General features: G+C 41.2%; 1 protein-coding gene across 17 annotated transcripts in view; it reads left to right on the top strand.

The window, feature by feature from the left end:
* Positions 1–25,431, top strand: part of tenm4 (teneurin transmembrane protein 4) — a 1,451,267-nt gene that overhangs the window by 1,106,718 nt on the left and 319,118 nt on the right. For all 17 annotated transcript variants that reach the window (XM_078402642.1, XM_078402641.1, XM_078402643.1 and 14 more), the window contains 2 exons: positions 6,984–7,259; positions 17,054–17,323. In XM_078402642.1, the coding sequence (XP_078258768.1) occupies positions 7,034–7,259; positions 17,054–17,323 (496 nt within the window). In that variant the 5' untranslated portion in view covers positions 6,984–7,033. The remainder of the gene's footprint in view (positions 1–6,983; positions 7,260–17,053; positions 17,324–25,431) is intronic.

Raw genomic sequence — 25,431 nt, 5'->3', positions numbered from 1 at the left:
TGCTTCTGAAGATTGAGAGCTTCCCTTGTGGGGTATGAAGAAAAGTGTTCTCAGACATCCCTATATAACACAATGCTATGGCAATCTCATCGAGGTGTACCTTGCAGATCTCTTGAAGTTTCTCACAACTTTCAGCATTTAGCCCAGTTTGTCCAATCTGTGCAGCAACTCTTAAAGGGGCCTACCACAAGACAATCACCATTCTTCCTGACCCTCCTAATGCAACAATAAGCAGTAAACTGAGATGTGGCTGGGATTAGCAGCAGCAACCCATAACCCATTCCTGAGAAAGGCAGAAGGGATTCACCATGAACCTGATCTCCACGGGCAAAGTGATCTAGTCACGGGTGAGGGTGTATTGGATGTTGCAGTAGATTCAAGATCTGTGAGAATAAAGACTGGAGCATGACACTTGGCCCTTTAAATTACACAGTGTCAGGAAAAACGTGGTGAGTAGAAGCTGGTTATGCTATGAGTAAATTAGGACTGTCATGGATCAAACATTGAGGTTGGAAATCATACTCGAACTTTGCACAATGTCGATGTTACTGGGTGCGTGTAGGGGAGAGACAGTTTTATATCAACAAAAGGGAGACAGACAAAAGTTCTGCTGAAAAGTCAGGAGTTGACTTTTCTGTTCGGCACGGAGCAACTTTTGAGCTGTGTGAAGAAATTGCTAACTCCTTTGTTTGGTTGTGTGGTGATGACGGAGATTGCCTGGCCTGTAATGCTTCTACAGTTAAATAATTGGTGACACATAACGTAAAAGCTCGAGAATAATCACCAATTGGACTAGGTAGCTGAGGGTTAATGGTGCTTCTTAAACCCTACTCCAGGAATAAATCAATGTTTTTAGCAGGGAGCAGAGAGGAGAAAACTGAAAATTTACTTTATTCCTGCATACCTTTAAAGAATTATAGGCTTGGTGTGAAGGCAATTGGATTCATGCACATACTTTGAATTAACGTAGAAACATGGAAAATAGGTGCAGGAGTAGGCCATTCGACCCTTCGAGCCAGCGACAGTTGGCATCGACAATTCAATATGATAATGGCTGATCATCCAAAATCAATACCCCATTTCTGCTTTCTCCCCGTATCCCTTGATTCCGTTAGCCTTGAGAGCTCAATCTAACTCTCTCTTGAATAGATCTTTGATACATCTTGAAACATGTGATGTATAGATTTTGAAAGTACATTTTATCACAAGGTTTTGATGTTGAATGCATTTATTACAATACCTGTCAAAAAGTTTAGCAATTTGTTTAAAGCAGCAGCACCTATGTTATTAGGGTAAAGATAGAAACTTTTAATTTCCAATATTAGTGTTAATGCCCCACTCTCCCAATGAGTAATTTTAAGCTGAAAATAAACTTGTACTTACGGTGATGATGCAGTTGAATTCTTAGTAAGATTTGAACTATTGATACTTGAACTATTTTTGATTTGTAGGTTTGTACACTTCACTGAATATCATTTAAATCTGGTCTGACTTGTTCTCTTTGTTGTAACTGAGCCAAACCAACTGTCATAGAGGATGTCTTTGAAGAAACAGGCCAAATTTAGTTTGCAGCTCTTGTCTGTTTTGTCTGGTTTCGACGGAAATCCTTAGAGACATCCATAGTAGCTGTCAGCATTTTAAGATGAGAGTCAGCACTTCAAGCCATGAAAATATGTTAGCATTTCATGAGGAATGTCAGTGGGTTCGATCCTGATTACGGGTGCTGTCTATACAGAATTTGTGCATGCTCCCTGTGACCACGTGGGTTTTCTCCAGGTGCTCCAGTTTCCTCCCACACTCCAAAGATGTACAGGTTTGTGAGTTAATTGGCTTCGGTAAAGTTTGTAAATGGTCCCTGGTGTGCAGGATAGTGCTAGTGTGCGGGGATCACTGGTCGACATGGACTCGGTGGACCAAAGGGCCTGTTTCCGCACTGTATCTCTAAACTCTCCTTTAGTTATTGCCCCTTGACAGACCATTGGGTTCAAGGATGACTGGCGTCCTCTTCTGTTATGTGGGCTCTTCAGTAGATGAAGAGTTTGATCTGGGATCTGTGACTTTGCCATAGGTGGGACCTATGGTGCTTGACTGGGAAAGTGAGAGAGCTGCTTAGGACATTATGCAATCCTTGCACTGTTGGCGAGAGGATCTCACTTGTTTCCATCATTGAGACTTGAGGATCTCAGTGCTTACCTGGATACATTTTTTTTTCTATTTTGAGCAGTCTTAGGTCAGGAATTTATATGTCACTGAGAAGATTACATTTTACTCAAGCAGACTTTTAGAGCATCTGAAGATAGACTCAAAGTGCTGGAGTAACTCAGCGAGGCAGGCTGCATCTCTGGAGAAAAAGTATGGGTGACGTTTTGGGTCGGAACAATTCTTCAGCCTATCCTTTCTACACATTCTGTTCTATGCATTTTGAGAGCAGCCGCCTCTGTCTCTTGGGATTCTCTTCCCATGGTGGAGCTTGCAATTGAGTGCTTGTTTTGGGACTGTGGCATCGTACCCATGGATGATGTGGCTCACCTAATGAAGCTGATGAAGGAGACCGGAGCTTACATATGAAGTGCAAATCAAGGTTTATTGAGGCCTAACCATCAAACTCTACACCTGTCAAGACTTGAAACAAGCATTCGTATGCTTCACTGTGTGCTCAGACAATCGGCACTGCAAAAAGATTTATAGCTACATTTTATAGTTTCTACACGCTACCAGCTATTAACAGCCACCACTGATTGCATGGCACTCAGGCACAATTCCAAATCATCCCAAATAACTGCGTGACGATCACTGATGTGCTGACGCATTACTTTGTAAGAACCACTGCCACACGACTGGAGACATTAACAGTTAAGTGGTAGTAGTTTGTTATGGCCACATCATTTCAATTTCAATGTAAAAGATAGTGAGGTCAACTTGACCCCAGGCTGCCCTTGACACCCTAACGTTGTTCTTTGGACTGTCATGATAATTCAAGTGTAAATATGATTGTGTGTAGTGACAGCACGAAGACAGTGTGAAATAACAGACTTTGACTTGCATGACACACTGTACAGTTAAATGCCAGCTGGACTGTTTTTTTTTTTGTGTGTGCATGTATATGTATATGTTTCACAAAATGCTGGAGTAACTCAGCGGGATAGAGAGGGAATGCAAGGGCGACCTGAAGTTAGTGAAGTCAATGTTCATACCGCGGGGGTGTAAACTACCCAAGCGAAACATGCAGTGCTGTTCGTCCAATTTGCGCTGGGCCTCATTCTGACAATGAAGGAGGCGCAGGACAGTAAGGTCAGATTGGGAATGGGAGGGGGAGTTGAAGTGCTGAGCCACCGGGAGATCAAGTAGGTTAAGACGGACTGAGCAGAGGTGTTCAGCGAAACGATCATCGAGCCTGTGCTTGGTCTCGCCGATGTAGAGAAGTTGACACCATCTGTCACATTCCCTCCTGATCTCTCCACCCATACCAAACTGCCAGCACAGTGCTTGTGAGGGAAACTGGGGGTATGAGAAGGTACAAATGACAACAAATATAAAAGGTATGAAAAGAACAAATCAAAACAAGCAAGGACGATCAAGGAAACGTGGAGCCCACAATGGTCCATTGTTGGCTATGGAAGAGGTGATAACGAAGGGGTATTTCCTCCTGTTGGTTCAACAAGCAGACCTATTTGCAGTCACCCCATCTGTAAATGCCAATAGAGACCGCTTGAGTGGATTGTTTATAGTCCTAGTAAGATCACTTGCAACTCCAGTGACAAGCACACCATGTTTTTCCTCTGTGCTCAGTGCCATTTACTTCATGTTTTTCTTTGTTACCGCAAATTGCAAAATCTGACGGATTTTGTGATTTGGTCAGAAAAGCAATTGAGGAAATTGGTTGATATCAGCCATTTCTCCCCATGTAAGGTCCATATGCTCCTTCTCAAATGTGAGTAAAGTATCAAGTTCCTTTACACTTAATATCTATACGATATAGACAATAGACAATAGACAATAGGTGCAGGAGTAGGCCATTCAGCCCTTCGAGCCAGCACCGCCATTCAATGCGATCATGGCTGATCACTATCAATCAGTACCCCGTTCCTGCCTTCTCCCCATACCCCCTCACTCCGCTATCCTTAAGAGCTCTATCCAGCTCTCTCTTGAAAGCATCCAACGAACTGGCCTCCACTGCCTTCTGAGGCAGAGAATTCCACACCTTCACCACCCTCTGACTGAAAAAGTTCTTCCTCATCTCCGTTCTAAATGGCCTACCCCTTATTCTCAAACTGTGGCCCCTTGTTCTGGACTCCCCCAACATTGGGAACATGTTATCTGCCTCTAATGTGTCCAATCCCCTAATTATCTTATATGTTTCAATAAGATCCCCCCTCATCCTTCTAAATTCCAGTGTATACAAGCCCAATCGCTCCAGCCTTTCAACATACGACAGTCCCGCCATTCCGGGAATTAATCTAGTGAACCTACGCTGCACGCCCTCCATAGCAAGAATATCCTTCCTCAAATTTGGAGACCAAAACTGCACACAGTACTCCAGGTGCGGTCTCACCAGGGCCCGGTACAACTGTAGAAGGACCTCTTTGCTCCTATACTCAACTCCTCTTGTTACGAAGGCCAACATTCCATTGGCTTTCTTCACTGCCTGCTGAACCTGCATGCTTCCTTTCATTGACTGATGCACTAGGACACCCAGATCTCGTTGAACTCCCCCTCCTCCTAACTTGACACCATTCAGATAATAATCTGCCTTTCTATTCTTACTTCCAAAGTGAATAACCTCACACTTATCTACATTAAACTGCATCTGCCATGTATCCGCCCACTCACACAACCTGTCCAGGTCACCCTGCAGCCTTATTGCATCTTCCTCACAATTCACACTACCCCCCAACTTAGTATCATCTGCAAATTTGCTAATGGTACTTTTAATCCCTTCGTCTAAGTCATTATGTGTATTTTAGACTTTAGAAATCCTCCCCCCCCCCCCCCCCCCCCCCATCCTTCTAAACTCCAGCAGTACAGGCCCAGAGCCTTCAAGCGCTCCTCATACATTAACCCAATCATCCTCAGGATCATTGTCATAAACCTCCTCAGGATCTCTTGGGCTCCATCAGCATTGCACACATTTCTCCCAAGTTAGTCTTTCCGATTTCTCTTCTATTTAAGTTAATATCATTTGAGGGTGAGAAAAGCTATAGGTTCAAATGATGACATATTCACAACCCAAAATGTCAGGCTGCTGCTTTGCTCCTGGTTTTAGGCTCCTTCAAACTGAAGCCATTGCTATTAAAGTGTCAAAAAACATGCCCACACACCGCCGCTGAGCTCCTGAAACTGATTCTTTAAAATTAATTTTAAATTTCTAACTGTGGTTGGCTACTTGTCATTTTTAAGTTCCTCTGTCTGCAACTTTCTGATGTTATAAAATTGTCATATAATTGTCAGCTTTTTGGCTGTTATATTTTCATGTAAAGTGCAAACCATGATTACTAAAACTTATTGAAGCCCTAAATCAATCGAATGGAATTTGCAGTAAAATGATGGGTTATGTTTAAGCCTGGGTTCCTGTTGTGACTTAATCCCAGCATTTGACTTGGTATTGATAATAGGAGTGGTGGAAGGAAGAAGTATTGTTGAAAGAAATATTCACACCTCTGGCCCCAATTGTTGAATTAATATTGAAGAGATTTCTGCCTCCATTGAATTCTTCTGCTCCTGAATGCCAGAGGCTGGGGGGAAACCAGACAGAAGGATATAAAATCATGAAAGGCATGGATGGAGTAGACAGTCAGAACCTTTTCCCAGGATGGGAATGTTAAAGATTAGAGGGCACCGCTTTTAGGTGAAAGGGGCAAAGCTTTTAACACAGATAGTGTTGGGTGCCTGGATTGTGCTGCCGGGGGTGGTGTTGAAGCAGATTCGATAATGGTATTTAACAGTCTTTTGGATAGGAATATGGATATATTTGGGGAATGGGGGGAAATGGAACATGTGCAAGCAGATGAGATTAGTTTATTGTGGCATCATGTGTGGCACAGACATTGTGGGCTGAAGGACCTGTTCCTGTGCTGTTCTGTTCTATATTCTTTGTTCTGTGTTCTCTTTTACATATAGTGAGTTGGTCTCAAACTCATTATTGGTCTGCTTGTTCAATGAAGTTCTGAGTGAACAAGTATTTGTGGGTATTTATTCACAAAATGCCGGAGTAACTCAGCAGGTCAGGCAGCATCTTAGGAGAGAAGGAATGGGTGACGTTTCGGGTCGAGACCCTTCTTCAGACTGAAGTATTTGTGGGCGCTCTTTAAAACGCTGCTAGCCTTCCGTTGCCACAGGTTTACTGTTCAGCACACAAGGGTAAAGTTAATTTATATTGTGAGAATTCATACTTGCTTCTGCCAGGCATTAAGATGTGCTTGTGTCAACATAAATCAGGTGGCTGGTATCAAAACAATAATATCCCTGAGTTCCGTCCCAGGATCACCAGTAAATCATTTCGTTCATCTCAAAATGAAGAAGCATAGCAGTGTCTACACCGTTGGGAAAGCCCGTGTGATCACTCTCATGCAATTGGACTATATGTAGACTTATCGTGATCTTGTTTGTCTCTGTCAGGTAGTCCTCAGCAAAGCAGAAAATAAATATAAAAACTGCTTGCTCTGTGTTGGACAGGATAAAACTCACTGCACACAATCAATAAACTGCTTCAGTGTGCACCATGTGAATCCTCACACCTAACATAAAAGTGCGCCCATTTGACACTTTTGCAGTTTGATGAAATATGTCTCCTGGGCTCCACTGGAAAGCCTTCCAACTAAAAATGTATCCGGAATAATAGTATGTGAAACACTGAACTCTACTCATAAAGAGGAAAGGACTTAACCTTGACAGTATTTCCTTTCATATTAACCTGAATTAATAGTCATGTAAGCCTTAAGCGTTGTCCCTTTAGCTTATATATTTGCTTTTTATCTTCCTTGCAGAATATCCCTCACAGCTAATTATTGATGTTGAGAAGCCACAAGAGCAAACCATGGATATAAAAGAACGTAAACCCTACCGGTCTTTAACTAAAAACAGACGTGAGAAAGAACGGCGGTACACCAGTTCTTCAGTGGAAAGCGAAGACATCAAAATGCCTCACAAATCGTACAGCTCCAGTGAAACGCTCAAAGCCTATGACCAGGACCCAAGGTTGGCCTACAGTAACCGTGTCAAAGACTTGGTTCATCAGGAATCCGATGAATATTGCAGACCAGGTACTTTTTTTTTTCCAATTTGTGTTTACGATAGATTATGTACAAAGTACAAGTATAAAGAGTGAAACCAACCTGTTCTGAGGAACAATAAAATTGCAAGAACCAAGATATTGAAAAATATATATCATAATTTGCACAGGAAAGAGATTTTCCAATGCACAACTCAACGTGCTTTTCAGGTGAAAATCGCTTGGTAAATATACCCCAATCCGGAAATCTCTTGCATGTGTGTTAACGTATATCCATTATGGGAACTTGCATTTTGACAGCATCTAAACATAAAATAAACTAGTTAACTGATTTACAGAGGAGGGTGAAGAACTTCAGGAGAAAGGAGAAAAAAAAATGCTGAATAAACCATTTAAAGAAGGTTTTTAAAGGCTGGGAAGAAAAGTGATTTGAGAAGAATACCAGCACATAGAGGAATGTAATAACAAGGAACTGCAGATACCAAAGATAAACACAAAATGCTGGAGTAACTCAGCAGTTCAGGCAACATCAACAACATGGATAGCATATGTTATGTCTGAAGAAGGGTTCCGACCTGAAACATTGCCTAACCATGTTCTTCAGGGATGCTGTCTGACCTACTGATTTACTTCAGCATTTTGTGTCGATTACTAGCAAATAAATATTGGTGCCGGATTAGTATCCAGTGATGAAGGAGAGACTAATGGAGGAGAGAGGAGAATGTAAACAGGAGCAAAGCAAGGTTAGAGCAGCCACCCTCTCTTAAGTAAAATGATTTTGGAAACGATACCTACAAGGAGCCAATAGGACTTGTAAAAAATGGAAGTGAATACTGTGCAGGACAGGATAGATAATAAAGGTTTGTTACAATGAGTTCATAAGTTCATCAGACATAGGAGCAGAATGAGGCCATGCGGACCATCGTGTCTACTCCGCCATACGATCGTGGCTGATCTATTTTTCCCTCACAAGGCCATTCACCTGCTTTCTCTCTCTAACTTTTGACACGCTTACTAATCAAGAACTTACTTCTCCACTTTAACAATACCTAATGACGGCCTCCACCTCCGTCTGTGGCAATGAATTCCACAGATTCACCACCCTGTGGCTAAAAAAATCCTCTTCCTCTCCATTCTACCATGGACCGTAGGTAGATTGGTGAGATGACCGTGGAAAGATAATCCTTGAATTAATGCAGGCTCAAATGAAGTAAGGGTCTTGCAGTTGTGTACGAGAAGTATGGTTGTTAAATGGTAACGATTAGAGCAGGAAATCAAAGAGAGAGATCAAAATTAATACTGGTTGTTACAATTAAGTTATATGAAAAAGTACTGTGACAGCTAGTGTTTTTGTTAGTGACAGTACAAACTTCGACTGTGTTACAGCACGTCTAAAAACCTAAAAGTTAGATTGATGTACAGCAACCAAAAGCATTGCACAGACTATTTTCTGCAAACCAGCACCTTTTGCCCACTAAAAAAGCACCGATCATAGGTAATGTGGGACCTTTCGAAAACAGATGCAGGCAATATTTCAAATGAAAATATTTATTAAAGGCCATGTGATAAAGAATCATATATACAAGTTTGCTTTTAACACAAAGATTGGTGGCATAGTCAGCAGTGTAGATTGGAGCATAAAATTGCAGAGAGACATTGATGGATTGAGTGAATGGAAAAATCTGTTGCAGATGGATTGCAAGACAGGTAAATATGAGATTGTCCATTTTGGAAAAAAATGTATAGATCAGAATACTTTTTTCATGGTGAAAAGCTGTGAATGGTGGAATTCCAAGCAAAGTGAAGGCTCCATTTACAGACACTCCCCAACTGACGTAAGCTCACACATACACTGTGTCTCCAATGCTGTAAGGCAGGAGCTCTCCCACTGTGCCGGCCTGGATAAACCTCTGGTTATACTGCATTTGCAATAGCATTTACAGTGCCGGGTATTCTTATTTGATATATTTATTTGCTTTGGAAAGAAATGCAATGCAAATTCCTGGAAAATAAACTACACTTGCATCCCCCTGTGTATAGGAAGTTGAAGCATAACTTAAACTGAGAATTTAACAATTGTGACAGGAAGTTGCAGGAAATACAGGAAATATTTATATTAATGGGGGAGTTCAGAGAAAAGAAACCTTCTTCACTCAAAAATGAGAGGAATGTGGAAAATGGTCCCAATGAAAGCAATGGACGTGAGCTCAATTAATGACATTAAGATTGAAGTAGAAAATTCTTTAATGTCTAAGACTGTAAAGGGGCAGAGAGACAACACAGGTAAAGATGTGGACCAGCCATGACCTTATGGAATGGCAGGTTTGAGAAGATGACCAGTTTAATTCTGGCTCTGATTTCCAATGAAATTATATGGTACATCTAACAGATCATACGGATAATCCTGTAAAATCATGCAATAGATAAGCACGATCATATAAAATATAAAAGTCCAATGATTGTAGTGTAATAGTAGACCACTGAGACAACACACAAAGAGTTGGAACGTTTCTGGTGACCACAAAGTTTCAAAGTTCTTAAGAATACGATCTTATCTTGGCCTGAAAGGCCTGTTATCCTGGTGGCACCGATCCTCTCCTCCATCCACCGCCACCTTGAAAATGGCCCTTTTCCCAGAGTCCGCCACCATTGCTGACTCCTTCCTCTCTGGTTCCTGGTCTTCTGGGTCAAGCAGGAGACGAGCCTCGGATGACTCCAGGTGGGTTCCCGGTTCTGCAGCTGGTGAGCCAGGGAGCTTCAGCCACCCAATGCGGATGCTGGGAGCTTCATGGGTAACCCTAACTTACAAGACTTTGCATCTTACTGGGAATTGCTAAAGAATAAACAGCGGCCATTGAAAAATATTTAAGTGGGTTTAAGGTTATACGAGGACAGTTCAACTGAAATTCTTTCTGGCTTATTTCTGGCTCATATTCTAGTGAAAGAATATGGTACTTCTAACAGATCATACATTGGGTAAGGAACATAGTTTGGACTCAGACAGGATGCTGGAGTTTCACATCTGCAGATTTATCTTGAACAAAGTCGATGAAATCAGAGCTACAAGGAACATGATGGATTATAACAGGAGGAAGTAACACAAATCTCAAGCTTATTACATATTACATTTTGCATCTATGACAGTAAAAATTCTATTTTGACTTTCTATGGATTGATTACATCAAGGAATAAAACTGCTTAAGTATCCCATTTTAATGGAGGTTGTTGTCAAATAATGAAACTACCTCTGAACTGCAAGCATGGATTTTATTTTAAACGAAGCAAATCGCAAAATGTGTTTGCCAAATTTTCATTTGCACAAATTTAATTTGCAAAGCAATAATCAATAATTTGACATCTGTTTGGACTTTTGTGAAAGGCACAAAATGAGATTCTATCAGAATTTAATGAAACTTGAACAATTAACTAACAAAGCAATCTGCTGAGTCATCCAAACATCAATCAGAACGAAGTATAAAAATTGACCATCCCTTCACTGTGAAATTGTAACTGTAGCATGTGAACATGTCAAGTGATTCCAAGTCTAGAATTTCCCCAGGGGGAATATAATGGACGGAATGAAGAGACTGCAGACTTAATTTGACTTTGCCAATTCACGATAAGAAAACAAGCAAAGCTTCCAAAAGTTGACAGAAAATTGCATCTAGATTTTAAATCATTGGGACTTAAAACTTGAAAAAGGCCATTCAGCTTTTTTGAGCTTATTAAACTGTCATTCCCTTAAATGATGATGATGACAATGATGATGATGATGCTTTATTATCACATACTTGTGTATCTAGGTACAGTGAAATTCTTTGTTTTACTTACAATCCTGCAAAACCATATGATAGATAAGCACAATTAGAGAAAGTATAAAAGTGCAATGATTGCAGTGTAGTAGTAGAGTTTACTGAGGCGGTACGCAAAGGTTTGCCATGTTTCTGGTGCGCACAAAGTTACAAAGTTCTCAAGAGTGTAGCCTTATCTTGGCTTAAAGGCCCATTGTACTGGCAGCACCAATCTTCTCTTCCATCTGCCGCCATCTTGAAAATGGCCCTTTATCCCGTTAGCGTCACCAACTCCCTCCACCCTGCTCCCCGGTTCCCGGTCTTTGGGGCCAAGCAGGAGATGAGCCTCAGACAACTCCGCATGGGTTCCCGGTATTGTGGCGGGCCAGCTAGGCCTGCTGTCTCGGTATGGACGCGGGAGTTTCAGTCACCCCGCGCGACTCGTTGGAAGCTTCACAGGTAATCCTAACTTGCAATAATTTGCATCTTACCGGAAATTGCTCGAGAATAAACAGTAGCCAGTGAAAAATGTTTCAGTGGGTTTAAGGTTAAATGAGGACAGTTTTACTGAAATGTATTGCCTGCAAAATAAGGCGGTCATAGAATGCATGAATTCAGGTGGTAACACGTACTTTTAAGATGCGGACAGCTTGGTGAAATTTCCTTTACCGGTTGACTCTTGGTCAAGTGGATCAGCCAAGATTTATAAGCCCGGAATCATTTTTATAGGGGTTTTTTTCTACTTTGTTCCAAGGTCATTATTCCCTCTCAGCTGATCAATGTGTGTTTTTATGTTGTCAATGGCTTTTTTTTTATCGTTCCCATAATGGAATGCACTAAACTGCACACTGTACTCTTAAATATTGTTGAGACAATGTACTAAACAAATTCATCATTAATTCCTTTGCATTCTTTGTCCCTTACTGAAAACTTGTGAAAAATAGTTGTAAAGCTACTGAATTTCAAAGGAAGAGGTTTTTTGCTACTTTCCATCAGGCCAGTCACTTCTAAGAATTGAACCTTAGTACTACGCAATTTTTAAAAGATTACAGAGTGGAAACAGTCCTTTCGGCCCACTGTGTCCATGCCAACCAGCAATCACCCATGCGTTCGTGCTATGTTATCCCACATTCGCATCCTACATACAAGGGGCAATTTACAACAACCAATTGATCTACAAATTGACCAAAAACACTGATGCCATTTTTCAGTTTTTCATCACTTACGTTTTTCCAGGCGTTGTTGCTGAAAAAAATTGCATTTAAAATAAGCAAAGCTCGTCTGTTCCATCAAAAGCCAATAGAAAAAAAACTCCTAATGATTCATTGGATACTCCTGTTGAGTTATGCCCTTTCTAAAAGGGCACTGAGGACTCAGGGTATGAAATCAATTTATCTCACAGCACTTATTGTGAAGAAGTTTGATCTTCAGACGTTTGCGACAGTATGTTTTTTTCCACCATAATTTATGACAAAACTTTCCGGACAAAACTGCTAAAATTGAGATTCATAACTGCTGAAGCATTTATAGCATGCAAAAAAACAACCCTAAATGAATGTTGATGGTGCCACACATCAGCACAATTAACCTGAACTGGTGGTTCAAAAGGACACCAGAACTACTGGACCCTTGGAATAATCATTAAATGCTAGTTGTTTATTTTGAACCTTTTCTAGGAAATAAACCGGTATTAAAGCAGCTACACACCTTGCTGGTTTATAATCAGTATAAGACTTGAAGAAGACTATTTTTTAACAGCTTGTTTTCATTTTATCTCTGGAGACCATATCGGCCATAGCCAATTCTGGTGACGGGGAGATGAAGAATATGATAAAGATTGAAAGATTTATTTTCCTTCCTTTCTTTATCAAATGTACTTTTATCTCTGTTCCAAAAGATTAGATCTTTATTTATCTTGATTTTATATAGACAATGAGGTCTGTAGCATTTAGCACAGCTGGAAGATCGTACACTGAGCAAAATTAAACTGATTCCTAGCTTGGTATCCCCATATTCTTCTTGAGAATTGCTTTTCTGGTGCTGGAAGTGAGCATGATATCATTTCATTTTACACTTGAAGTAGTGTGTGGAGGTTAGTTCAGAAGCATCTAACAGATTGAAGACAACAGCTAGCCGCTGAAAGATTCAGTCACATTTAACCAAATTTCACTGAAAATAAGACATTGTTTGCATGACACATGTTATTAACATGAAATCGGACAGGTGGAAGAAAGAACCCTGTGAACTGAAAATTGTCACTGTGGTGAGTGTCGTGAAAGTAGCATCTCGTCCTTTTGGTTTTATGATATCTTCTGCCTTTGCGCATTAAGTGCATGTTGATACATGCATTAAATAACATTAGAGTCATGGAGAGAAACAGCACAGAAATGTGCGCAGTGGCCAGGTCCATGCTGACCATTTACGCTAATCCTATATTCATTCTTTTTCTATATCTATGGCCGAGTTCTTTTGTTCTGGTAATCAGAACTGCGTACAATATGGCACATGCACGCAAATCAATAGCCTGTACATGGCCCTTAAAGGATTGGTATAATACCTTGGAATGGTGATGAATAGAGAGACCTTGAGGTTGAAATCTATAATTCGCTGAATGTGGTAACACAGGTAGTATAAGAAGATAACTGCAGATGCTGGTACAAATCAAAGGTATTTATTCACAAAATGCTGGAGTAACTCAGCAGGTCAGGCAGCATCTCGGGAGAGACGGAATGGGTGACGTTTCGGGTCGAGACCCTTCTTCAGACACAGGTGGTTGATAAGTCAAGTCAAGTCAAGTCAATTTTATTTGTATAGCACATTTAAAAAACAACCCACGTTGACCAAAGTGCTGTACATCTGATTAGGTACTAAGGAAAAAATGAAACATACAGTAGCACGCAAACATAACAGCACATACAAAACAGTTCACAGCGCCTCCTCAATGAGCCTCAAACGCTAGGGAGTAGAAATAGGTTTTGAGCCTGGACTTAAAGGAGTCGATGGAGGGGGCAGTTCTGATGGGGAGAGGGATGCTGTTCCACAGTCTAGGAGCTGCAACCACAAAAGCGCGGTCACCCCTGAGCTTAAGCCTAGACCGCGGGATAGTGAGTAGCCCAAGTCGGCCGACCTGAGGGACCTGGAGTTAGAGAGGTGGGTTAGAAGATTTTTGATGTGGGGGGGGATGTCCATTTAGGGCTTTATATGTGAATAGGAGGAGCTTGAAGTTGATTCTGTACCGTACAGGGAGCCAGTGGAGAGAGGCCAGAATCGGCGTGATGTGGTCCCTTTTACGGGTACCCGTCAGGAGTCTCGCTGCGGCGTTTTGGACCAGTTGCAGGCGGGACAGGGAAGATTGGCTGATCCCAGTGTATAGTGAGTTGCAGTAGTCTAGGCAGGAGGAAATGAAATCGTGAATGATTTTTTCAGTGTCGTCGAATTGGAGGAAAGGTTTGATTTTAGCTATGGTACGAAGTTGGAAGAAACTGGCTTTTACCACAGCGTTGACTTGCTGTGGTAAGGTAGTAAAGAAGGCATATGGCATACCTGCCTTCATAGATTGGGGCATGAAGCATAAAGTTGGAGCATGACATCCCAACTGTGATGAAATAATGGTTATGCTACTCTTGGTATATTCCTTACAGTTCTGGTCAGTATAGGAAGGATGTCATTGCACTGTAGAGAGTACAGTAGAGATTCACTGGATGTTGCCTAGATTGGAGGACGTTAGTTATACAGTGATTGAAGAGGCCAGACTGGGCACAAAGAAGAGGGAGGGATGACCTGATAGAAGTATATTGAAATTGAATCATACAGAGTTGTAGAGCACAGAAACGGCTCCTTTGCCTCACCATGTCCATGCCGACCATTTTGCCAATCTACAATAATTTCATTTGCCTGAATTATGACCATGCCCTTCTATGCCTTGCCTGATTACGAATGTGTCTGGATGCCTCTTTAAATGTAGTCATTGTATCTGATTCCATCACCTCTTCTAACAGGGCATTGCAAATATTAACCATTCTCTGTGTAAACAAACAAATCTCAGATCCTCTTTGAAACTCTTTCCTTTCACATTAAATCTACACTCTCTTGCTTTTCAAACCTTTTCTGTGTGAGGTAAAAAGATTTTGACTATCTCCCCTACCTTTGCTCCTCATAATGCAATATACTTCTATCAGGTCAGCCCTCCCTCTTCTTTGTGCCCAGTCTAGCCTCTTCAATCACTGTATAACTAACGTCCTCCAATCTAGGCAACATCCAGTGAATCTCTACTGTACTCTCTACAGTGCAATGACATCCTTCCTATACTGACCAGAACTGTAAGGAATATACCAAGAGTAACATAACCATTATTTCATCACAGTTGGGATGTCATGCTCCAACTTTATGCTTCATGCCCCAATCTATGAAGGCAGGTATGCCATATGCCTTCTTTACTACCTTATCAACCACCTGTGTTACCACGTTCAGCGAATTATAGATTTCAACCTCAAGGTCTCTCTGTTCATCACCATTCCATATTGGAATTACTGCCATTTATTATAAATACCCAATCTCTAATATTTGTTTTATTTTGCAATGGACATTGTCTTACCTAATGCTGCTGCCATACATTTTGCAAAAGATCCAATGTTCTTTCATTCTGCTGATTCCTATTATCAAATGCTTCATTTATGCTGTTTTGTTGCTCAGCTTAGCTTTCCAATCCAGCTGCATTTGTCGCAATCTATCAGGCTGATTTTGATATCTTAACAAAAACGCATCTTGGCGGTGACAGGTGTTTTACTTCTTCCCTCTACTTGCGCTTCCAAACTGTTGAAATGCAATGACAAGCATTGCTTGGGTACCTATTTATTATGATACCCTCTCTTTTCTTCCATGCAACGCCACTCTACAAGGGTGTATTTTATGCTGACATTTGCCAATCCCTGTGAACAAAGGTCGGCTTTGGAGATCTCCTTGTGAGTCGGACTTTGTATGGCACAGCGGCCTTGCTGAAATCTCTGCAAACAGGACATTATTCACACGCACTGATTTTTTGACAAATGATTTTGACAAAGAGATTTGCCCAGCACTGGACCTGGAATGTATGTGAGAAACCTTTCCATCTTCATTCTTTTTATTAACTCTTTTAGTGCTGAAGCAAATTTCATCCTTTAATATCCTTTATCCACCTTTAGTTTAGTGTAGAGATACTGCACGGAAACCAGCCCACTGAAACCGCGTCGGCCAGTGATTTCCGTACATTAGCACTACCCTACTGATACGAGGGAAAATGTTACTATTTTACCGAGGCCGATTAACCTACAAACCGGCACCTCTTTGGAATGTGGGAGGAAACTGGAGCAGCCGGAGAAAACCCAAGCGGTCATAGGGAGAACGTACAAACTCCATTCAAACAATATGCGTCCTCAGGATTGAAACTGGGTCTCTGGCGCTGTAAGGCAGCAACTTTACTGCTGCGCCACCCCCCTTCTGTTTAAGTTGATATTTTACTTAGCGCATCTGCCAGTAAAATAAATCTTTTGTCCGAAGTTTGGCCTCTTCGCAATCTAGGACATCCTTCCTTTGAATTGTCACCTCTCGCCGCATGTATCTAACTGGAGGTTTTATCATCTGACCTTCTGTCTCCAGATACCTATCCCAGTTGATGTTACTCAGATATAGAGCTTTTACAAATTATGATCACCGTTTATTTACACTTTTGCATTCCTTTGTTTGATTGTTTTTCATTGAAGGAAGACAATGTCCACAATGGTTCCTAACCACTATTCACTCTTTACCAATTTTCATCCATGTTGCAAAGAAGCTACTATTTAAAAATCTGTTCGAAGAATAGGAACATTTGTTCAGTACGATCAACAATAAATAGATATGGTGGTAAAGATTTACCACAGTTATTTATGTTGTTATCGCTGGTGCTGAGATAAAGTGGGGAACTCTGCATCAATAGTAATCTTAAGTAAGAGAAAAACATCAGCCTGTACAAAGCCAGTTGCTGTATTTTTTTGATTTGTTGAATGTTGTGTTTCAGGAACAAATTTTTCTCTGCGCGAGTTGGGCCTGACTGAAGCAACACCTCATCTCACTGCTGGATATCATGCAGAACTCGGTCTGCCGCACCATGGATATTCCCTAAGCACGGGCTCCGATGCCGACACGGAGACGGATGGGGTCATGTCTCCCGACAATGCTATGAGACTCTGGGGGAGAAACGTGAAATCCTCGCGCAGCTCCTGTTTATCCAGTCGAGCAAATTCCGCACTTACTCTCACCGACACCGAGCACGAGAATATAGAAAACGGTAAGAAGCCAAGGCAAACTATTATTCCCCCATCTTTTAATCATGGTTGGTCATTACCAATTGTACTGCATTAGTACCTGTTGATTGAGGCAGTTGAACTGGACTGTGCAGTAATTTTATTGCAGTCTATGAACTATTTCCTTTAACATGGCACCATGTTCCAGAAGTGTTTGGATTTTTTTTCCTCTGAGAAACACCATGATATCAAATACATCATCACAATCCCTGCGTATGGCATCTCTTACAATGAAAATAGTGGGCCTTTTGCAATCTTCTGTCCTGGGCAAAAAAACAATGTATTTTGAATTGAAGGAAAATTAACTCAAGGTTATGCTCTATCATATATACTTAATGATATTATGTCCTAAACATTTAGTAAATAGCCTGCTCGGTTTATTGATATATGGTTGTTTTTACTTTGTATTGATACACATTGTTCAATGCCTTGCAATTGTATCTTTTGATTTGTGGCAGACCAATTTACCTCTGGGATAAATAAAATGGTACCGTATCGTATTGCAGCAGGGCAGCGCAGCGGTAGTGTTGCTGCCTTACAGTGCTAGAAACCAGGTTGGATGCTGACTACAACTACTGTCTGCACGGAGTTTGCACCTTCTCCCTGTAACCTGCGTGGGTTTTCTTCAGGAGCTCCGGTTTCCTTCCACACTCCAAAGACTTGCGGGTTTGTGGATTAATTGGCTTGGTAAAATTGTAACATTTTCCCTAGTGTGTGTAGGACAGTGCTGGTGTGTGGGGATCGCTGATTGGCGTAGATTCGGCGTGGAATCGGTGGGCCGAAGGTCCTGTTTCTGCACTGTATCTCTAAACTAAACTAAACAAAGGCTAAAACCAATAGGTTATATGGATGGGATGTGCAATCAGCCGGCTCTTTCCTATATTAACGAGATTAATTATTCCCTCCATCAATTTTATGCAAATACACAGCTAACTCTTTTCGCTCGAATATATACCGATCAGCCAAAACATTATGACCACTGACAGGCAAAGTGAACAACATTGATTATCTTGTTACAATGGCAACTGTCAAGGGGTGGGATATATTAGGCAGCAAGTGAACAGTCAGGTCTTGAAGTCAGGATGCAGGAGAAATGGGCAGGAATAAAGACCTAAGCGACTTTGACAAGGGCCAAATTGTTATGGCCAGACGACTGGGTCAGGACCTCTGAAATGGCAAGGCTTGTGGGGTGCTCCAGCAATGGTGAGTACCTACCGACAGTGGTCCGAGGAGGGACAAACCACAAACCGGCGACAGGCTTTTGGGCACCCAAGGCTCATCGATGCATGAGGGCAACGAAGGCTATCCCGTCTGGTCCGAAACGACAGGTCTACTGTGGCACAATTCACAGAAAATTTTAATGGTCGTCACGGGCGGAATGTGTCACAATACAAAGTGTATTGCACCCTGCTGCGTATGGGGCTGCACACGGAGGACCAACAGCATATTAGGCAGGTGGTCATAATGTTTTGGCTCATCAGGTCATAATGGTTTGGCTGATCGGCGTATACAGCCTTCTAGTTAAATCTTCAAAAAGGCACTTTGAATCTCAATTCTGCCCCTCCAATGAATGAGTTTAAACAGCTCATCGATCAACCTGCCCTTGTCTTTGATCATCCCACAATTCATTCAATATCAGAAATATTTCTCCTTCCATAATTCTGACTCTCACATTCTCCGGGCATGGGATTTTCTGCCGAATGGCTCATTGATATTTCTAAAAATAAGGCGTTGTGAATCCATTGAGGTAGAAGTCTTTTTACAATTACAGGTAGTAAGTGCGTAATGTAGCAGCACATGCATGTTAAATTATTCTCTTTCCCTGAAATATTAAAAAAGTTAAATTCAATATTTTAATTTTTATAGAAACTGATCTCAAGTTAATCAATACCCTAGAAGGAGTAGTCTAATCCTGGCCATTAAAATAGATTCCATCGATATTCCACCTTTCATCCTACACCGTTATGATTTATGCATATCTGAGCAGAAGACCCTTCAGACCCTGAAACCTGCCTTTCTTTGGCATAAATTAAACTTTTCCTGTATGCTTGCTTATCAATTCATTTAATTTAGGTTTTAGTTTAGTTTAATGATGCAGCGTGGAAACAGGTCCTTTAGCCCACCGAGTCCGCGCTGAACAGCGATCCCCGTACACTAGCACTATCCTACATACTAGGGACAATTTACCATTTTTTCCGAAGTCAATTAACCTACAAACCTGTACGTCTATGGAGTGTGGGAGGAAACCGGAGTACCCTGGAATTTAGAAGGATGAGAGGGGATCTTATCGAAACGTATAAAATTATTAAGGGGTTGGACACGTTAGAGGCAGGAAACATGTTCCCAATGTTGGGGGTCCAGAAGCAGGGGCCACAGTTTAAGAATAAGGGGTAGGCCATTTAGAACAGAGATGAGGAAAAACTTTTTTAGTCAGAGAGTTGTGAATCTGTGGAATTCTCTGCCTCAGAGGGCAGTGGAGGCCAATTCTCTGAATACATTCAAGAGAGAGCTAGATAGAGCTCTTAAGGATAGCGGAGTCAGGGGGTATGGGGAGAAGGCAGGAACGGGGTACTGATTGAGAATGATCAGCCATGATCACATTGAATGGCGGTGCTGGCTCGAAGGGCCGAATGGCCTTCTCCTGCACCTATTTTCTATTGTCTATTGTCTGTAAAACCCACGCAATCACAGGAAGAACATAGAAACTGCACCCGTAGTCAGGATGGAACCCGGTTATCTGGCGCTGCGTCACTGTGCCGCCCAGAATATTCATCTCAAAATTCAAATTTGCAATTGAGCCAACATCAGTTGTTGTTTGTAGAACAACATTTTAAATTTCCACCTTGAAATTATTTCCTAAGTTTACTCCTGTAATATCGGGCAGTAAGATTTAGTCAGTGTTTCGCAGGGCTCGGCCTCCCAACCAGTGGAAACATTTTCTCTTTGCTTAGGACACTGCTCGTGGATACTTCACCAAATTACCTGCCACCGTTTCAGACAAGTCTGAAAGCTTAGACAACATCTGACATTGCAATTTCAAGCAACCTTACTTACGACCCATCAAAGCTATCTTTGGAGCTATTATATTTGCTTTCAAATAGTCCTGTCTTATCTTGATTCCTTGTCCATCAATCGAGGAACTCTCAGCACTTTCAATCTTCTTTCTCTTTATATCTTCCTTGCATTAAATACTCCTTTTATTTACCTTCCATGATGGTCTATACGTGTTTGCTCATCATTCTTTTCCACTGTAATAGCTATTTCTCATTGGATGCTTGTGCTTAGATCTCTTCAGATTTTGTGGTACGTAGCAGCTTGGTTAATGGTGTTAATGATGGAAAGTACAGGTGATTTGTTTTGAACATTTCAAAGTGACAAGCATATTGTACCAATTAAGTTATAAGTTGAATATTTATACTACTCTAGGTCATCACTAGTGCTTGTTAATACATTTTTGATAACACTGAAAAACTATAAGGAAATATAACGTGGAAGTTGGCACAAATGATTTTTTGGTGGTGCAATGAGAAATGTGGTTGAACTGGTTGCCATAATAGCATATAGATAAGACTCGAGTCAATAACTATATTCTGCTCTTAAATGAATGGTAAAACAAAAAATATCAGAGTCGAGAGACCATGGAGATGGGCCCATCAACCCAACTTGTCCACGTTGACCATGTTGCCAACCTAAGCTAGTTCCATTTGCTTACATTTATCCATACCCCACAATACCTTTTCTATCCATGCATCTATCAAAATTTATTTAAAAGTTTCCTTTTCAAGTATTTTAAAGCATGTAATTGTACCCATCTCTAACACTTCCTCTGGCAGCTCATTTTGTGTACCCACCGCACTCTGAAAATAAATTCCCCTCGGGCACTTTGTAAATCCTTCTTCTCTCACCTTAAATGTATGTCACCATCTGATTCCATATGCCCATTTCTCCCTCAAATGGTTTCCATTGTCACTTTCCTTACTTATCAGATTCCACCTATTGTAGCCTTTGCATACCTGTTCATCCCCTGCAGCCTCATTCTGCATCTTCACTACCCTCCCTCTTTACCCTCCCCTCCTCTCACCGTGCTTCATCTGCCTCCACATTTTCCCTTTGTCTGCTTTCATCCATCACCCATCTATCTCTGCTTCATTCCCGCTTCTCCCAGCTGTCTCCATCTCCTTCTGATTCCTCACCCCTCCTTGGCCCACCTATCACCTTCCGTCCCCTCTCTCACCAGTCCCTTTCTTCTGTTTATACCGCCCACCTTTCCTCTCCATTCTCAGTCCTGACGGAAGGTCTCAACCCGAAACATCGACATTTCTCTGCACCTCCACGGATGCTGCTCGACCCGCTGAGGTCCTCCAGCAGTCTGTTGTTATTTTTGCTTGAATATGCAATTTTGATCACAAATGTTTTAGATGGGACTTGAACCACAGGCTTCTGGTCTAGATCAGTCCTGAGGAGGAAACATGCTAAAGTTTCAATGTTCTGACTTTTATTGGTGAATTTTCTGATGATCAGCCCAACAGGCCATTCGCAATCATCTAGAGCAGCTTTGCTGTCAACTAAATGAACATGGAAACAGTGCAGTGCCCTCAGGGAGAAAAAAAATCGTAATTGCCTTGGAACTTTTTAAGCAAGATTAAATAGTAGAGTTATTGTGCATTAAAAAATGAATTAAATGCCGATAGTCAGCATATTTGGCAAGAATATAATAAAACTAGACCAAGTGGACCCTTTGGGCCCAAACCTCTCCTGCACTGGTGCAGCACCCTCTCCTCCCCCTCTCCCCCCTCCCCTCCCCTCCTCTCCCCCCCCCCCCCCCTCTACCCACCTTATCCTCCTTCCTCCCCTTCCCTCCCTAGGAGATAGATTTAAACTTTAAAATGTGAATAACACTGATTTAAATGAAACTTCGTCCATTAGCATCAAAGGTACGACGGTGAGTAAGGTGGGCCTAAAATTGTCGCGCTATCGTGTACCGTTTTGGCTGTAGTTCAGGAACAAACAAACAAGACTTTTAGTATATAGATGTCTACAAGCTAAAATCTTGCCTTTTTGAAGGCAAGGAGAATGAACCAGCCATATTAGAAATGGAGATGATACTATACTCAGTACCCTCAGATACAGTGGGGAAAAGAAACCTGGGTTAATAATCTTGGTTGCTTTACAATAACACTACCTGGTTTATGCATGTAAATATAGCCATGTCTGATGAGAACAAGATCAGTCTCATCAATGATCCGTCAGTATAATCATTCATTGCTCGGGCGAATGCATTTGGAAGAGTCGGATCACGATTATGTGTTGTGTTCTCAACCGTACTGTGGGCACTGTGTCCCAGTGGAAGTAGATGGGTAGGATAATATGCATAACAAAAAAGTACACCAAAATGCTTCTCGCAGATGACTCAATTCCAAATTTGACACCAATACCGGCCAGCAAATGTCATTAACTTTGTACGTGAATTTTTATTTGCTAGTTGAATTGTAACCTGACCAGTGCAAACTTGAACACAAACATAATCTAATTACTCTTTTTTGATAAGGTATCGTTCTGGAGTACATTTTGAATCTCTTGAGCATCCATTTGCAGGCATTTAATCTACAAAGATATATAATGGCTGAGCATTTGCAGAGTAAAGATTGTGGAATTATCCACATTCACTGAGGATACTCCTCTTAACTCATTGAAAGTTCAAGTTGTTCACACTTCAGTGTGTAAATGCAAATTCGCTGCTGCAAGCCAACTTTTGGCAGGTTCCACGCTGTGCTCAGCATGTATATTTTGGAGGGAGGAGTAACTCAGGCATTTAGGATAGGAATTCTGTGCTAAGTTTTATGAAGTCCTGGTGGTATTCTCTCATTTGATTTTACACAGTGCAAAGCTTGCAAAATCCTGAGGAAGATGCTTATTAATTTTAAAAGACCGATGATGGATTATTACCTTAGAAATGCTCATTAAATCTTTGTGAGAATTTCTCTTTGATGTTTAATGACTTGTTTACTTTTAAATGTTTAAAGAAGTTTGAATATAATTTATTTGAGTCTTTGCATTTTCACATTTTTTCAACTTTTAAGGGTTTGTGTTTTTTAAGTTTTTGAATGTCTCTCGTGTGTTCTGCATGTTTCAAAAGGTTTGTGTGCTTGATAGCTCTGGCTAGGTCAGAAGACATGGCTTAATCTGCTTTCAATTTCTTTTATCCTCATTTTTGTGGTTTTGAACACTGCGTATAATGCCTCTTTTACAATGTTAAGCCCTCATGACAAGTTGGATCTTGCTCAGTCAATGCTCCCAGTGCTTAGGCGAATTCCCACTGGGAGGACTGCTTAAGGTGGGTTGCATTTAATGCTACCAAAGTGAGGGGTGAGTGTTGTTGGTTCTCTATTATCTGGAAAATTTACCCCATAAATGCACTGACATGTGCATGGGTGGCAAAAAAGATTGTGGTTAGCAGGCAATATTTTTTTTTGCAACCAGTGAGAGATCTTTCTTTCATAAACTTTGTTCACAATTTTTGATGGAGGATGAAATGGAAAGCCTTCTGCAGTGTTTGTCATTTTGAAGTTGCCTCTTTACCTCTAGTGTGCATTCACATTTCCCTGTTACACTGGCATAGCAACAAAGCACTGGGGAAATTTTCCTTGGGCTGTGCTTGCATGACAGAAATTTGCAAAGCAGCTAATATTTTCCTTTGATTCTCTTTAGCCCCAGTGTTCTTGTGGTCTTTCTCAAGCATACTTTTACATTGTTGCAGGCATTAATGTGCATGCTAAACAGTGGCCAACTGCTTAAGCAAAGCTTTGTTCTTGTGATTAGAATGCTGCCTGGATTAGGTGGTATTAGCTACAAGGAGAGGTTGAACAATCTGGGAATAGACACAAAATGTTGGAGTAACTCAGCGGATCAGGCAGCATCTCCGGAGAAAAGGAATAGGTGATGCTTTGGATCGGAACCCTTCTTCAGCTTTTTGATAATGAATGGGGGGCAAACAGATAAATTTGGAGATAGTTTGAGAGATAATGGCCTGGTGCTCATCTGTGGGGTCATGGTCCAGGGGTAAATATGAGGAGGTGTCAGAGATCAGCTCGCCAGACTACAACTGGGATTGTTTTCTCTGGAATGCCAGAGATTGAGGGGAAGCCTGATGGAAATATATAAAATTATGATAGGCATAGTTAGGGTTGACAGTCAGAATCCTTTCCCCAGGGTCAAAGACTAGAGAGCAAAGCTTTAAGATGAGAGGGGCAAAGTTCAAAGGAGATGTGTAGGGTGTTTTTTACACAGTGGTGGATGCATGGAACATACTGCCGGGGTGTGGTGGAGGTAGATATGATAGTGGCTTTTAAGAGCCTTTCAGATAGGCACATGGATTTGAAGGGAATGGAGTGATATGGATCATGTGCAGGCAGATGAGATTAGTTTATAGAGACATACAGCATGGAAACATGCTCTTCCGCCCAACTTGCCTATGCTGACCAAGATGGCCCATCTACACTAGTCACACCTCCCCCTGTTTGGCATCATGTTTGGCACAGGTAATGTGTGCTAAAGGGTCTGTTGAAATTACTTGACATCCCGAATTTTTAACTTTTGCCATATTTCTACACCTTTATTTAACACCCTCTGTAAATGAAATGTTTCATATTGCATTCTTTTCTAACTTGTATACGGAGTTTCAGTTTATGGTAAATTTAATTTGACATTGGTGTACTTTCGTATCTTTTCCAATACATTATCCTAGATTATATCACTCTTGCTTCTCAGATTATAATCAATGGGTTGCCCCAAAAAAGTTTTTTTTTCAAAATTTCACTTAGAATTAAGCAATAGAATTGAATACATTGTTTTAAAATGAATGCAGTTAAACATTCTGTATTTTAAAAAGATGGGAAATGGCAGATATGATCCTGATCTTCAAAAAGTTAACAAGGTATATACCACCAGATTACCATAAACTTTTTTAATTTATTGTCACTATTTGAAAAGTAATTGGAAAATACTACAAGGGATGAAATAAGGGGGGAGTATGGAGAGACAGGGATAAGCTGAGGCAACCTGCATGATTTGGGAAATGGTAAGTCCCTCTGGT

Source organism: Rhinoraja longicauda, chromosome 7 (assembly GCF_053455715.1).
Source record: "Rhinoraja longicauda isolate Sanriku21f chromosome 7, sRhiLon1.1, whole genome shotgun sequence".
Taxonomy (NCBI): domain Eukaryota; kingdom Metazoa; phylum Chordata; class Chondrichthyes; order Rajiformes; family Arhynchobatidae; genus Rhinoraja; species Rhinoraja longicauda.
This window is presented reverse-complemented; position numbering and strand designations above follow the sequence as displayed.